Raw genomic sequence first — 14,888 nt, forward strand, 5'->3', positions numbered from 1 at the left:
TCCAGAATACACAAAGTTGTTGTTTTAGTTAAATAAAACAATTTAAATGTCTGTCTGGTGATGCTCTCCTCCTGATACAGCATGGCAAGAAAATCTCCCAAATATTAATGATTAACCTGTTGAACTGGAGATAGTTCACCTCCCAATGACTTCATAAATATCTGTTTCAATTACCTTTGGTAAATTAATTAACCAAACAATCATTCATTTTCTGATATAGCTGTAAAACTAATCTGGAAAGTTTTCAAAATAAATCACTTTAAAACTGTATAGTGTGTGCCTTCTAAAAATGAAACCGACATCTATCTCTGAGTTGTGAAGAATATATATTAAGGTTATAACCAAGAAGAACACACTTTTATGTAGAAATCCATGATTAAATCGAGCCTTCCTGACTAGTGATTTAAATCAAATCCACCCTGGTTTGGTACAAAGCAGTGATGGGTGCTTAAACACAATGGCATACTTGTGCAGCAGCCATAGGAGTAAATCTCAGGACTGCCATATTTTTTCTTTGATTATTGATAGTCCTGGACAGCTGGTACTGCATAGGGTATTAAAAGCAGGTGTCACTCTCCAACTACCTTAACATACTGTAAAGAAAGCACACAGTAAGTATGATTCAAAAGTTTCACTACAAAAGTTAAATATAATGTACAGCACTTAAATCTGACACAGCATTGCAGAGCTCACATTTTATAAAATTTCCCCACGGGACAACCCTGTACATAGCAGTCCCCGTTCCACTCCAGGAGTAACGATACCATGATTCAAATGATGCTAACTCCTATTTTGATCCTACTGTATAAAGGGAAGAACTCTATGCAGGAGTAACAGATTTTAACCCTCTGTAGTTGCTGCAGAATTGGTGATAAGAGATTTAAATTTCCCAAACAGTTTTGAAACAATGGGAAAAGAAAAATCCCTCCTAAGTACAAAAGTGAATATAAAAACCAAGGGCATAACATCACACATGTATCACTCACAAATATCTATTTTGAACACTCAGTTTTTTACTTGTCTTGTTTGCCTCTGTCAATGGGAAATAATATACTGTCTTTCTCCCATCAGTTTTATCTTGAAACTGTGAGGAAACTATGCTACACTGATGTCAAATTTTCAACTTACGTCAATGCAATACAATCAGTGCATTATTAGTACAGTTTTTTCAGAAAGACATTGCAACACAAATTCAACACACGTGAAATAAATTTGTTCTGAAAATATAGTATCAAACTAATATTTGTGAAACATTTCATTTCATATTTGAACTACCTCTAAGTTAAAAAAAAATGTTTGAAGTTTAAGAAAAAAGATCCTCCAGCAGAGTCATTTGGGAAGTACTGGTGATGAAAACATTCAGATATCAAAAAAAATGGAAGAGTTCTGAAGCACAGTTACTTCCGTGAAATCATGGGAAAGTTTTCCAGCAGCCAAAAGTTTCTGTTCACTAAGTCATCTTGAGTGAGTTTAATTTCTGTATTTACAATTACCTATATTGATATGGAAAAACCAAATAAAGAGAACTGATCAATCCCTTACCTTCTTGGTTTGTAGCTGAATTTAGCAGAGGTTGGGGTAAAGAGCTGTTAGGCGGTCCTACTGGGGTTGCCGATGGCCTCACTAAAGGTAGACCTCCAGCTGGAGGAGGTCCTAGAGGAGGTCTAACAGGAGCTAACGGCCGATTCACTGGTGGAGGAACAGAGCCTGCAGAGATAATTCATTTTCAAGAGCTTTAAACCGACTGAAGAGTCACAGATGGTTACTTACATACAGGTCAATCTAAATATTGATCTTATTTATTCATTGGAAACATCAGCACAAGATACAGAAACCCCAAAAGAAGCACATGAAGTTTAACAGCTCTTTGCCAGTTTTTCTTCTCATCCTTACGTACTGGGACTTCTGCAGCTCCATGATCTATGTCACCACCTGTTTTGATGATTCATAACCATTACAGCAAGATTTTCAAAGCACATTAACCACGAGAGTTGCCTTTGAAAATGCCAGCCTAAGTCAATACTATGCATCTAATGATCGTATAAATTCATACTAAAAAAAACACCACAGATTTCCCTTGACAAGATGTTCATCTGCCACCTATATGATTTGATGCTAAGCAGTCATTGTTAGAAATACGTATTTTCTAGATTTTTTTTTAATTACTGGTCAACAAAGATTTTACACTGAGAATGCTGCAGCAATGAGACACAACCCAAGTATACTCACGCAATGCAAGGGATTTTTGTTTTGAAACTAAATACTCTAGGTCAAGGATACTACACAAAGGAGTATTAGCATCTATATATTGAAAAGCTCACATGAAGTGTTTTATCTTCCTAGGTTAGAGAAATGTACAGAAGTTCTAAGATCACACCGTTTTTCTGTAACTTCATCCCTCCCTTAGCCAATGGAAGATTTTCCCCTTCCTGGACATCCATGGATAATTTAAAGACAATTACTTATTTGATTGCCATCCTGACTTTACTTTTTTACTTTACACTTAAGAGTCATCCTAGGAGCACACCTTTTTCCATTTCAGAGGTGGTAGGTCTACCCTTCTCTAAAAGCATCAGGCGCACTATCAGTCATTAACTAAATTTGGAATAGTTAATACCTTCTCCAAGGATCAAGCACCAACTTTTGTCAGTACATCAGATCTTCACCAGGATGGGCAGCATGTGGCCACACATTAAAATACATTAAAAGTACTTCTATAGTACACTGATTATTTAGTAAGTTGTCAGACCAGACTACACAAATTTAACTGATTGTTTAAAAAATTATCTGCTTGATTACTTATGAAACAACATTCAATACTCCAGGTGTATCTGCCGTGGTGACATCAAAGAAAAGTAGATCTTTATCATGATTATTTCCATTTTGTTCCTTTACCTGAGACTTTGCCAACAGAGATATTTTAGGGCAAGGTACATTACCAACACTAGCAGAGACCTTTGCTCCCACTAAATACAAGAAGCATCTGGCCACCACACTAAGTTATACCATCTAAATTTTAAATACAATACATGTCACTAATTCTACAAATAATTACAACTGATTTAATTCAGGAAGAATTTTTATTGCATCATGGCTATGACAGTCCGGCTATTACAGTTCTTCATTTTTATTCTGTAGACCACTCTGAAAAACCAGTCTCACAAGGTCTGCCTTTTCTTCAAGCAATCTACTCCTTGATACTTAATTTCCCTCCACCTATGGACTACAAGGGGTATCTCCATGAACATTAATGGCTCACAGATCACAATTTGAAAGCCACTATGCAATTAGTTTCCTTTTAATGTGCACAGTTAACAATGACATATCAGTCAACATGGGTTTAAAAGTCATCCACAAGGGAAATATTTGCTTTAGCATTCCAGTTGCTTTGATTTGCAATAAACTTTATACAAGGACAGCACATGACTCCCATTAACAGGAATGTGTGCTCAGTAGGAGAATACTTAGAAAAGGAACTGCTGTATGTGAATTGGATAGTAGAAACCGGATGATAAAACTGTAGTGAACTGAAACTGTACAAGTGGTTTGCATCTGTACTGTGTTTCCAAAATGGTTAAAATCAGCTGTGTTATGCAAATTGTCACCTGCATATCATAGGGCACACACAAAAAAGAGGTGATACATCGAATAATGTGCTGCTCTATCACTTTTATAGCCCGTTTCACACTTCTCAGAAACTTTCTAGAGACAAACAACTTGGGATGGAGTGAAAACTAGAAATTCAGAGTAAGGAAGCTTTCTATCAAGAAGTATACTAAGTTTTCCATTTAACAATATGCATATCACTATTCATGTTTCCTTACTTCCCATAAAATGTTGAGGCCTACTATTCCAGATACTTGACTTGCTTTAGTGAACGATGCTGAAGAAACTATTCGCAAAAAGAAAAGGAGTACTTGTGGCACCTTAGAGACTAACCAATTTATTTGAGCATAAGCTTTCGTGAGCTACAGTTCACAATAGCAGATTGCCAGCAGGAGAGTGGGGTGGGGAGAGGTATTTTTTCATGCTTTGTGCGTATAAAAGAATCTTCTACACTTTCCACAGTATGCGTCCGATGAAGTGAATTGTAGCTCACGAAAGCTTATGCTCAAATAAATTGGTTAGTCTCTAAGGTGCCACAAGTACTCCTTTTCTTTTTGCAAATACAGACTAACACAGCTGTTACTCTGAAACTATTGGTGGTTATTGTTTCTATTATGTAAAACATTACAGAACTGGCAAAAAGATGGACATAGAAGAATTGTGTGTATACATTTTATTTACTCCATGAAACTGAATACAGGATCACTCTCGTTACAGTGTGTATGGTAACACCCAGGGTTTCATGTTCTCTGTGTATATAAATCTCCCCACTGTATTTTCCACTGAATGCATCCGATGAAGTGAGCTGTAGCTCACGAAAGCTCATGCTCAAATAAATTGGTTAGTCTCTAAGGTGCCACAAGTACTCCTTTTCTTTTTGCGAATACAGACTAACACGGCTGTTACTCTGAAACCTGAAGAAACTATTATAGCTTGACAAATTCATGCATTTAAGAAAATGTGACCAAAAAATGTTAAACATTTACCACTAACAGAAGCCAGTGATAAGGCTGGATGGAGACTGGCTGGTGCATATTACCAGGGAAAAGAGAAACATTAGTGAGATTTATTTGCTAATGTATGTTTTGATATCGGTGCTGTGCTCAATGAAGTCTGTGTGCCTGGGCTGTGTTTTCCTGAACAAATCATCCCTGTCTAGAGTGAAGTAAGCAACTGAACTGTAGCATCACTGCTTTCTCCCAGCTTCTCCTTGCAAACACACATACATACCAGCCTTCTGTATTTCAGAATGAATGTTGTATGACTCAACAAACTATGCTCAAAGAGTTCAAGTTGCAACTTCCTGAGGAAGGCCACGCTGAGAACTGCCAGCATTAAATGACTAACAGAAAACCTAAAAAACCTTCAACTTGCACACACTCACACCCCCACCACTGACAGAAAATCGCAAGAGTCCAAGATTTGATCCAAGTGTACAAATGTTCAGATAGGCATCATTCAGAAGAGCATGAAAGGGCATACAGGTACCATATATGCTCACCCAACCTCTGTACTGTGTATGTGTTTACACACACACACACAAATATAATATATTTTTGCCAACCCTCAGTTCTCTATATTTCTAGTCCTTCTCTTCCTTTTTTAAAAAGGCAGGTAGCTACCACAGAGAGGTACGAAGTAGTGCTAGGTTCAGAGCTGTGAGAAGGAACCCCTAGAAAGCATTAAGACATGTAAACATTTGACCTACATAAGCAGTATTAAACATAAATTTAAACATGACAATGAGTGAGAAAGGCCAACTCCCAGCAAATGCCTGTTGCAGCATTCTCCAAAACACAAAATTAAGAGTCTGCCCCCTACATGGAACTTTCTTTGAAGTGAATGGAAGTTCTCTAAGTAGCTCAAAACTGCATTTCATCAGAGCATCTAGTTCAACAATGCAGTTCCACAACCATTATGAGTCACTGCAGAATCAGATCTTTATTTTTAGCTACAACAGCTGAAGTGAGAATCAATTTTTTCAACCAGATGTAGAGTGGCATATGTTTGGACTGAATTATACAAGAGTCCTTATGTTTACCTTATCTCACTTACCTGGTTTCATGTAGCTGTTTTGAAGTGGAGGACCTCCAGGGGAAACAGTATACTGATAGCTTGTTGCAGGATTTGTGCTCCCTGATGATAATGGCTGGGTTGATACTGTTCCTGCTACATGAGCAAAATGGTTTGTTTGAGACCCAGTTGGCTGACTCATAGGAGTCTGACTATACTGCCAGTTTGAAAGTGCTGGGGGATGAGCTCCAGGAATGAAGCTATTAGAAGATGATGGTATAGCAGCAGAGTTTTGTGACGGAGGGAGCATTTGGGGAACAGAACTTGTATGTTGCAAAGGTGCCATAGAAGTAGGTCCCACAGGTGGTCTACTAAGAGTCTGCCCAGATCCCTGATTACTTAATGGAGAAACATTCTGAGAACCAAAGTTATATTGTCCAGAAGATGGATGCAGAGGAACCTTTGTTGGTATCTGATGCGAGTATAATCCTGGAACTGCAGAGCTGAATCCTTGGCCATCTAACATTTGTGATGAATGCATCAGTGAGTTTTCCACAGGACCTGCAAGAAAAAAAGCCTTCAAAGAGTCAGTGTTGCATACTGTGCACCCAAGAAGAAATTTCCAGCTTCCCAACAATATATCACTTATTTATGGCCCCTGGGAATTTACCACTAGTCCCTTAGTAATGAAGTGCTTTTAGTAACAAGCCAGGTATAAGGAGAGCAGTATAAGACACATGAACTTCATAATTAAGTGCTCTTAATACACTAATCCTTTAATTATTTTTATGACAACCTAGTAGAATCCTCAAAAAGAAAAGGAGTACTTGTGGCACCTCCTCAAAAAGAAAAGGAGTACTTTTGGCACCTTAGAGACTAACAAATTTGTTAGTATTTCCAAATTTGTTAGTCTCTAAGGTGCCACAAGTACTCCTTTTCTTTTTGCGAATACAGACTAACACAGCTGCTACTCTGAAACCTAGTAGAATCCTGATATTCTCTAAAAGTTTCAGGTTTGAACAAGGGCCATTATCCCTGGATGATGTTTGCATGTGAACATACGGAAGCCAGACGTCCAATAAAAGCGAATCAAACATAACTGCGATGCTCTTGCATGCAACTGCCTGGTGAACCAGAATGAGGCAATTAAATGTAGATGGCAGATAGGGAAAAAAATATGCTTGGAGTTTGAAACAATTTAGTAATATTCCTTTTAATATGTGGCAAAGAGTCCTGTGGCACCTTATAGACTAACAGACGTATTGGAACATAAGCTTTCGTGGGTGAATACCCACTTCGTCGGATGCATCCCACGAAAGCTTATGCTCCCATACGTCTGTTAGTCTATAAGGTGCCACAGGACTCTTTGCCGCTTTTACAGATCCAGACTAACATGGCTACCCCTCTGATCCTTTTAACATGATGATTGACCCTACTGTTAAGTTAGTGGACATATCAGCATAGTTCTTAAGGTAATAAACCATGACTGCTATTTCCCACAAGCTTGACAATGAAAACTTCTAGTGGTCAGTTTTAGAAAAAAGGAAAAACTCATCCCCATATTACTCATTACTCAGTAGCACTTACTTTGGAAAATGCAAGTTCTGGAAGCCAGTTAATAAAAAAGTTATTTTCTATTGCCCATTTAAAGCCAAGTGACAATCAGCTAAGCCAAATGTGTCTGAGGGGAAAATCATATATTGTATCATATATTGGTTTGATCATACTAACATGGCTGCATGCGTTTGCATTGATTCCCCAAGTAACTGTTGTGCACACATGAAGGCTGGTGAACAGAGTATACATGCTGAAGTTACCAAGAGTGAAAATGCTTTTTAAAAGCTGCTGTTTACACTTAATTAGCAGCTACATTTTTCTCAATACTTTTTAAAAAGCATCTCTGTCAGGATCATGGGACAGAGGTCAATTCTGCCACCAAATAATTCTCAGAAATTTTGCTCAGTGAAGTAAAAAAAAAGTAGCCTATGCATTTAATCTGCTTTTTAGATTTTTGCTGGCTGGTATAGCTGAACTAAACTGAATTCATTTGGAGAAGATATTCAGAAGCAAGCAGTTTTTGAAACCATTAGCCATTTTGAGAATGATTTACATTCTTAGGACACCATTAGTTTTCCATATTTTAAAGATGACAACTAGATACAATAAGGGAAAATAGTACTACATTATTTATATTCACAATGTTGGGACTACAGCTGGTGGAGAATTTTTTAACAAAATAGGTTTTTATTGGAAAATACTATTTTGTCAAAAGCAAAATGTTTCACAGAAACCAAATCTTTCACAAAAAACACAGGCAAGTTCACACCGTAAACCCTCCTTGTTTCCTGCCAGCTTGCCTGGCGCGCTGCTGAGGAGCCTTGGGCATCCAGGATTCACTGTTCCAGGACAGCCCCACCATCAGACTGTCCCAGAACTAAGGACCTCAAGGTTTGCAGGCTCCCTGACATGGAATGATGAACCTGGAAGCTCAAGTAGCCTTGGGACTCAATCCAGGGCTTTCTAGGATCCCCAAGCTGCAAGTGGCAGACAGCTGATAAATGTTTGATTTTTGTGAAATTAAATCTTTCAGAATTTGCTTTCCACAGGAAATTTCAAGTTTTCATTCCGAATCAAAATAATTTTTTTTCAAGATCTTAGAATTGAAGACCACAGTTGTAAGTTATACACATCGTATGTTATCCACTGGACACACATTCCCACCCTGAAGGGAGGCGGTATATATCTCTAAGTGAAACGTTTTTGGGTGATCTAAATATGCTGCCTATTGTATCTCAGTTGACATTACAACTATTTTTCTGTCACAACTTCTCTCTTGAACTGTTTTTGGCTATTCGTAGTGAAGCTGTGTCTTTCTGAATGACTTCCCATTCCATCACCTCAAGTTTTTAAAAATGTTATGCGATTTTTGCATGCCCATTTAAGTGATTATAAAAGAGGTCTTTGCTTTAAATGCTTAGGTTTTTAAGCAAGCATTCCTTGATGTGCATACACAGTAGCAACCTTAAAGTTAACACAGTATTTTAACTGTTCTACTGTATTAAAAATAAGGAAACAGTCATGTTGGTTATCTCTGAAGTTTGCAAAAAAGATGTTTCAAGCGGTTTAGGTCAAATTGCATTAACTGAAATCTCACTGTTTCAGTCTTCAAGACAGATCTTAAGAAGGGAATATATCGATTATTTCGCTCAATGCGTCCTCACTTCTGTCTCTGAAGGAGAACCTCTAATTTCTTTCCCTTCATTCTACACAGGTAACTAAAATATCCTCAGTTCTCCCATGACTTCAGTGATAAGATCAACATTTACAATACATAATATATATAAAACAGATGCATGAGAATCATTCCTGGATCACTGAACACCTGCTTTTCAAACAAAAATACAGTATTCAGATTCCCTGACAAGAATCGGCTGTCACCAAATCTTCTTAACTCTGTTGATACTACAGTAGCCAGAAACATGACAGTGAACTCTTTTTGTTTAATGTACTACTGTATTTTAAGAGAAAATTATAATTAGGATAACAGCTTGAAAAAAATAAATAAAAAATAAATCTGTTGAGAAGTTTGTCAATGGATGGGGGGGGGGCGGAGAGGAGATGAAGATGAAGATGAGGTTAAAAATCCATGAAAAGGAAATTATAGTGTCAGAAGAATACAACTCAATATTACTTTTGCCAGTCCAATTCGCAATACAATCCTCAAGATGATATTTTTCACTGTCATCTACAAACAAATGTAAAGACATTTTATCTCTGGAGACTGTTTTAACAATACTTCTGCACTGAAAAAAAGTAAATGCCAGTGTGCTATTTTAAATTAACCAATCAAAGTAGAGTTGCTTACAAAGAGATACGTGTTTAATATACATAGTTGGATTGTGCTTCGTACATTCTTGTTTTGTCATTGAACTGACTGGCTCCAAAGATATTGACATATTGTAAATATAGCAAATGTAAGGTTTTATGAACAATATTAAAAATTTAAATATTTATATAGTAACTTTACTTGCAAGCACAAAAGAGATTCTCTCATTTGTAAATAATCATTGGGCCAGGGAACGAGTGACTCTACCAACATGGAATTAGGGCACTCACCTGGGAGATGAGAGACCCAAATTGCAGTCCCTGATCCAATCACTATTTATAAAAGTGGAACAGCACCAAGGGAAAAGACTGAGAAAGCACTTCACACCAGAATATCCCCGTGGCTAGGGTACAGTTCTTCAATGTACTGTTCTGCAATGTAGTAGACTCCGGTTCAAAACCCTTCTCCATAGCAGGCAGACAGAGGGGGGAACTGAACCCAGGTCTCCCACATACCAGCTGAGTACCCAGACCACTGGGCTAAAGCCTATAAGGGAGACAAATTCACCACCTCCTCCAGTCATTTTGTGACTTTACTCCTCCTTTCTTTAGCTTTCATCAAAATGCCTGAAAGTTAAACAAAAAATTTCAGGTCAAAATACTTAGTTTTGACTTTTTCAGTTTGCTCAAAACTATTTGCTGAACTCGACACAAATTCATGAATACTGAAACTGCATTTTTGGTCAAATATGCTATTTGTCTGAAAAAGTTCACCCACATCCAGTGTAAACCAATACAGTAAACTCTGCCCATGTGTGTAGAAAATCTGAAATAAGAGCTTTAAGGGATATGAACTGCCCCCATTCATCATGATCAGAGCCCTACAGACTCCATTCTATAGCTGTGGAACATGGCCTGTTTACAAGATGCCTCAGAATTTGCCATTTTGCTGCAGCCAGATACTTATTTTAGTTTTCATCTCTTTGCCCTGGCGGGATCTGCCTTTTCCTCTCCAGCTTTCTTCACCAGAAAAACCTAATTGGATTACACTGCTTATGTTCTGCTTATTTCCATGGGAGTCCAGCTTGCAACCAGAAGCACAGACTGATGAGCTACAATGCCTGAAGAGCACCACAGTCAAGGAAAAGAGAGCTGGGGAGATAAGCCATTAACACTGGCTAAAAACTTCTCCCTTCCTTGGTGTCGGTGGCTCATCTCCCCAGTGTCACAGAAAACAAGGCCCAGGGAGTAGAGGCAGGCACCTAGAGAAAACAGCATAAAATTCATCCAAAAGAGTAATTATTGTTGAAAATTAGCAAATGTTATGTCAATTAGTATTCTCTATTATGAAACATAACCTACAAAAAGTACACACATCTAACAAAGGATGGGAATAAAGGGTATTTCATAGCAGGAAAATAAATTAGTGTTGCCAAGGCATTTAAGGTGATGCAGGTTGTTCCAGTGGTTAGGGTGCTAGTCTGGAACTTGAGGGACTCAAATTCAATTCCCAGACTTCCTGTGTGACTTTGTGCAAGTGACTTACTCTGTGCCTCAGTTTCCCATCTGTAAAAACAGGAACAACAGTACTTCCACTTAGCTACTATAGTAATGAAAGTCAAATATCTAAAATGGACATAGGGATTGGTGCAGCTGAATTTCACCACCTCACCACAGAGCTCCTGCAGCCCTGATCAAAACTTAAAAGTTTCTGAAACATCATGACATTATAGCATGAGATCATATGATTCTAGCAGAAGATATTTAAAGAAATCAAACACATGTATTTACATTACAAATACTCAAGTTAGTCTGTTTATTTAAAATGCAGGACTATTAATATGCTTATCACCAAAAGCAGATGAGTTTTCATCTTTTATGAGCCTACTTCATTTTACTGTCAACAAATGCTCAGTGCTACAGCTGTTGAAGTATTGGAGGGGATGATTACTGAAGCAACCCAATATACAACACTCAGCAACTTAGACAGATGAACAACACAGTGCTGCTAGTAACAATTTAAGGTTGTATATGAACATGTATGCTCAGGAGGTAACCTGCTAAATACGTGATGAGCAAAAAGTTGCAGTGAAAAGCTGGAATAGCCTATATGAACATAAACAAGGCTTACTTCCGACATACAACTACCACTGTAAATCTAGGAGCTACTCTGGCCATTATAAAAATTGTCACACAGCCACATGTTAAAAAAAGATATATTATTGCTCAGTCTGCACTTGATTTTTAATGCATCACAACATGCAAGGTCTTTGGGGGCAGGACTACTTCTCCATGCATGTTTTTAAGAGTGCTGAGAACACTGTCAGTGCTTACACAACAATTTAACAGATTTCCTGCATTTAAAAGACTAGTGATCAAAGTGTTACATTTAACATGACATATCTGAAGATGACATCATCAACAAAAACAAAAAACTTGCATAATTCTCCTTTTCATTTCCTTTTCCCTATGCCAGACACTCCCAACTAGCCTGCCATGCATCCTCCTTCAACTCTCTCCTTAAAACATCTCTGATAACTTCAGCCCATTCCTACTCCAGACAATATTAACTAAATCAGTGGTTACAAAAAATTAAAACCAAAGAGCTCCCAGATAATACAATTTATTGAATGGGATAACACTGTTTTTGCATAAACTGCAAAGTAAAAATTACATTATGTGCTTTACTCTAAAGTTACAGGATTCTCCCACTTCAAGCGATAACCACAGTGCCACATGTACACTACATTACAAAAGGTCACAGGCACTCAGATTATGAATGAGTTCTGAATTTAGAAAGTTGAATGCAATCTATAATTGGTCAGATATACTATAAAATAAATCTCTCTCTCACTCAAAAACTTTATTTTACAAATTAGGGCTTTTTTCCTAAAAAAGGAAAACAATGTGCATACTGTAGCAGTCTGAGGACCATATTCATGTTATTAAAACTTCTCTCTCATTATAATGTGAGCAGAGGATAACAACTTATTTACCAAATAATGGGCTAACACAGACTGATTTTCATATAAATACTATTCTATTACGGCAAATTCAAATCATTTGCTCATCATCTCATGTAGTACCCAATCTGTGCCATTTTACCTGATGTTTCCCGAGAACAAAGCCTCATGACCACCTACTGTATGTGCACTGGGGTTTGTGAGAGTAAGAACTCCATCCCCTGCATAGGGATCAGGTTATGTCCTTTCATGATACTAGTGTTAAAAATAATCCAGTCCCTTCTTAAAAGTCCAACAAATTTTCCTCTATAACTTTACTGATGGACATAAAGAAAAACGGTATGTGCAAAGCTGTTTGCGATCAGATACTGAAATCTTTAATGTAGCTACCAAACATCTTTTAACTCAAGATCTGGCCACTTTTTATGGCTTGTTGCTAAATCTTGTTAGAATAAAGCAAAATAGGTTAACAAACGTCCCGTGTGTATTCTAGTGATGAAACTAGTAGCCAATTTGAATGTGATTTGCTCAAAATTCCACAAGAAGGGAAGGTGCTTGGAAAATGTTTTCTCAGTAATGCCCATCCACACACATACAACCTCACAGACAGGAAGGTTCCTTCCCCATAGGTTTGTTTGTTGTTGTTTTTAACCGGTTTGCACTAGTCTCCCACAGAAAGCATGCATCCGATGAAGTGAGCTGTAGCTCACAAAAGCTTATGCTCAAATAAATTGGTTAGTCTCTAAGGTGCCACAAGTCCTCCTTTTCTTTTTGCGGATACAGACGAACACGGTAGCAGCTCTGAAACCACCGAAAGCTGTCACTGGGTGTATCTGCGGGGCACAGCTCGTGCCCTTCCCCACCCACCCAGTTTGGGAAGGGTGTTCCGATACTGCAGTGATGAGCACATCATAAAGGATCCAAAAGGATGACCCGCATCCTACGTGGCACGCACACGGCCACTCAGACCTGAAACTGAGCACAAGCGGACGTCCCACGAGCCCCGGCCCTCTGACTGCCCGCACAGGGGAGCTGAGCGCGCTCGGCCCCGCCACGGGACCAGTGTGGGGGAGCGCGGAGGCCTCAGGGGCAAACTTTATCCCGGGAAAACGCAGGCCTCGCCCACTGGAGACCCCTGTGGCCGACCATCCCCCCCAGCACGGCTGCTCGACCCCTCCGTGGCCCGGTGAGAAGGCAGCTGGGGAGGATCAGTGACTGGCCCCGCCGGGCCTCAGGCGCCCACCCACCGCCCGGGGGCCTGCTCGCTGGGGCATCCCCGGACAAAGGGCCGGGCACGGAGGCTCCGCTAAGGACCGGGCTCCCCGCAAGGCGCCGCCAGCCCCGGCCCGGGTCTCCGGCCTGCCCTGGCCCGGGGAATTGCACGGTTTCTCCTCGCCCTCCCCCTGGGAGCGGCCGAGCTTCCCCTCAGCCTCGAGGCAGGGAGCGGCCGGACCCTCGGTCCCCGGCGGCTTGGCCTCACCGTTGCTGTAGCGTTCCTCTCCGGCCCCGTTCTGGCTGCTGTGTCCGGAGGCGGCGGGGGGTCTCCCGGGCTGGGCCATGGCGGGAGCGGACACAACTCTGCCTGTGTTCGCCCGGCCCCAGCGCCGAGCCTGGGGGCGGGGGGGGAAGGACGGAGGGAGGGAACCACCCACCGGAAGGGACCGACAGCTACACCGCGCAGGCGCACTCCGTACACGTGGCATTTCCGGGACCAAGCGTTCTGCAGCAGTGGGCGGGGCCAGAGCATCGACGGGGCGGAGTCTGGAGTTGTTGGGGTTTCAAAGCGGGAGTTCGGTCTGGCGGGACTTGGTCGTTCTTTGGACAGCTGTAGCGCGATTCCTGGATCCCAATAAGGCATGGAGTGGTCCAGCCTGGTATTAGAGTTTGGGTTTATTTTGTCTCCCACTGAGTAGTTAATTGTAGCTTTTCATTTCTAAACCAATATATTTCATGTCATAATAACAATAGCTTACATGAATATAATGACAGGTTTCAGAGTGGTTAGTCTGTATCAGCAAAAATAACGAGGACTCATTATTTTTATTAATATAATGATATCTGTCCACCCCTGTTTGAGCACCAACACAGTATCATTTTTTCTGGGAAAATCCCCAAACACAGGAGCCAGGCAAACGACCTACTGCACAATAATTTAGGCGAGAAAAAGAGGGCATCCATCCAGCTGAAATGGGGCTGGGAATGGAGGGAAAGAGGAAGGAATATTAGGGATGCAGAATGTAATGACTCTAACGTGACAGCAGAATTCCCTTGGGCGTGATCCTGTTCAGGTTGAAGTCAGTGGCAAAACTCCCAGTGACATCAAAAGGAACTTCTTCTCTTTTGGAAAGTGGCCCAGGGTTTATAAGAATCACAAGACCACTTCTGCTTTACATGCAAAAAGATTCCACTTAAATTCCCACAACATAAATGTCATAAATTTTGGTGCAGCAATCAGGGGTGCTGGAACAGTTTTTATAGTCG

The 14,888-nt window shown here is 40.0% G+C and overlaps 1 protein-coding gene across 6 annotated transcripts in view; it reads right to left on the reverse strand.

Annotated features, from left to right (window-relative positions):
• SEC24A (SEC24 homolog A, COPII coat complex component) overlaps window positions 1-14,044 on the reverse strand; it is a 51,586-nt gene extending 37,542 nt beyond the window's left edge. For 4 of the 6 annotated variants that reach the window (XM_073355539.1, XM_073355538.1, XM_073355542.1 and 1 more), the window contains exons 1-3: window positions 13,888-14,043; window positions 5,662-6,180; window positions 1,543-1,707 (exon numbers count right to left, since the gene is read on the reverse strand). In XM_073355539.1, coding sequence (XP_073211640.1) covers window positions 1,543-1,707; window positions 5,662-6,180; window positions 13,888-13,966 — 763 coding nt within the window. In that variant the 5' untranslated portion in view covers window positions 13,967-14,043. Of the gene's footprint in view, window positions 1-1,542; window positions 1,708-5,661; window positions 6,181-9,735; window positions 9,837-13,887 lie in introns of those variants that run through there. The other 2 variants (XM_073355540.1, XM_073355543.1) reach the window with 2 other exon arrangements.
• Window positions 14,045-14,888: the final 844 nt, after the last annotated feature.

This window comes from Lepidochelys kempii, chromosome 8, assembly GCF_965140265.1.
Source record: "Lepidochelys kempii isolate rLepKem1 chromosome 8, rLepKem1.hap2, whole genome shotgun sequence".
In the NCBI taxonomy this organism is placed as follows: Eukaryota; Metazoa; Chordata; order Testudines; family Cheloniidae; genus Lepidochelys; species Lepidochelys kempii.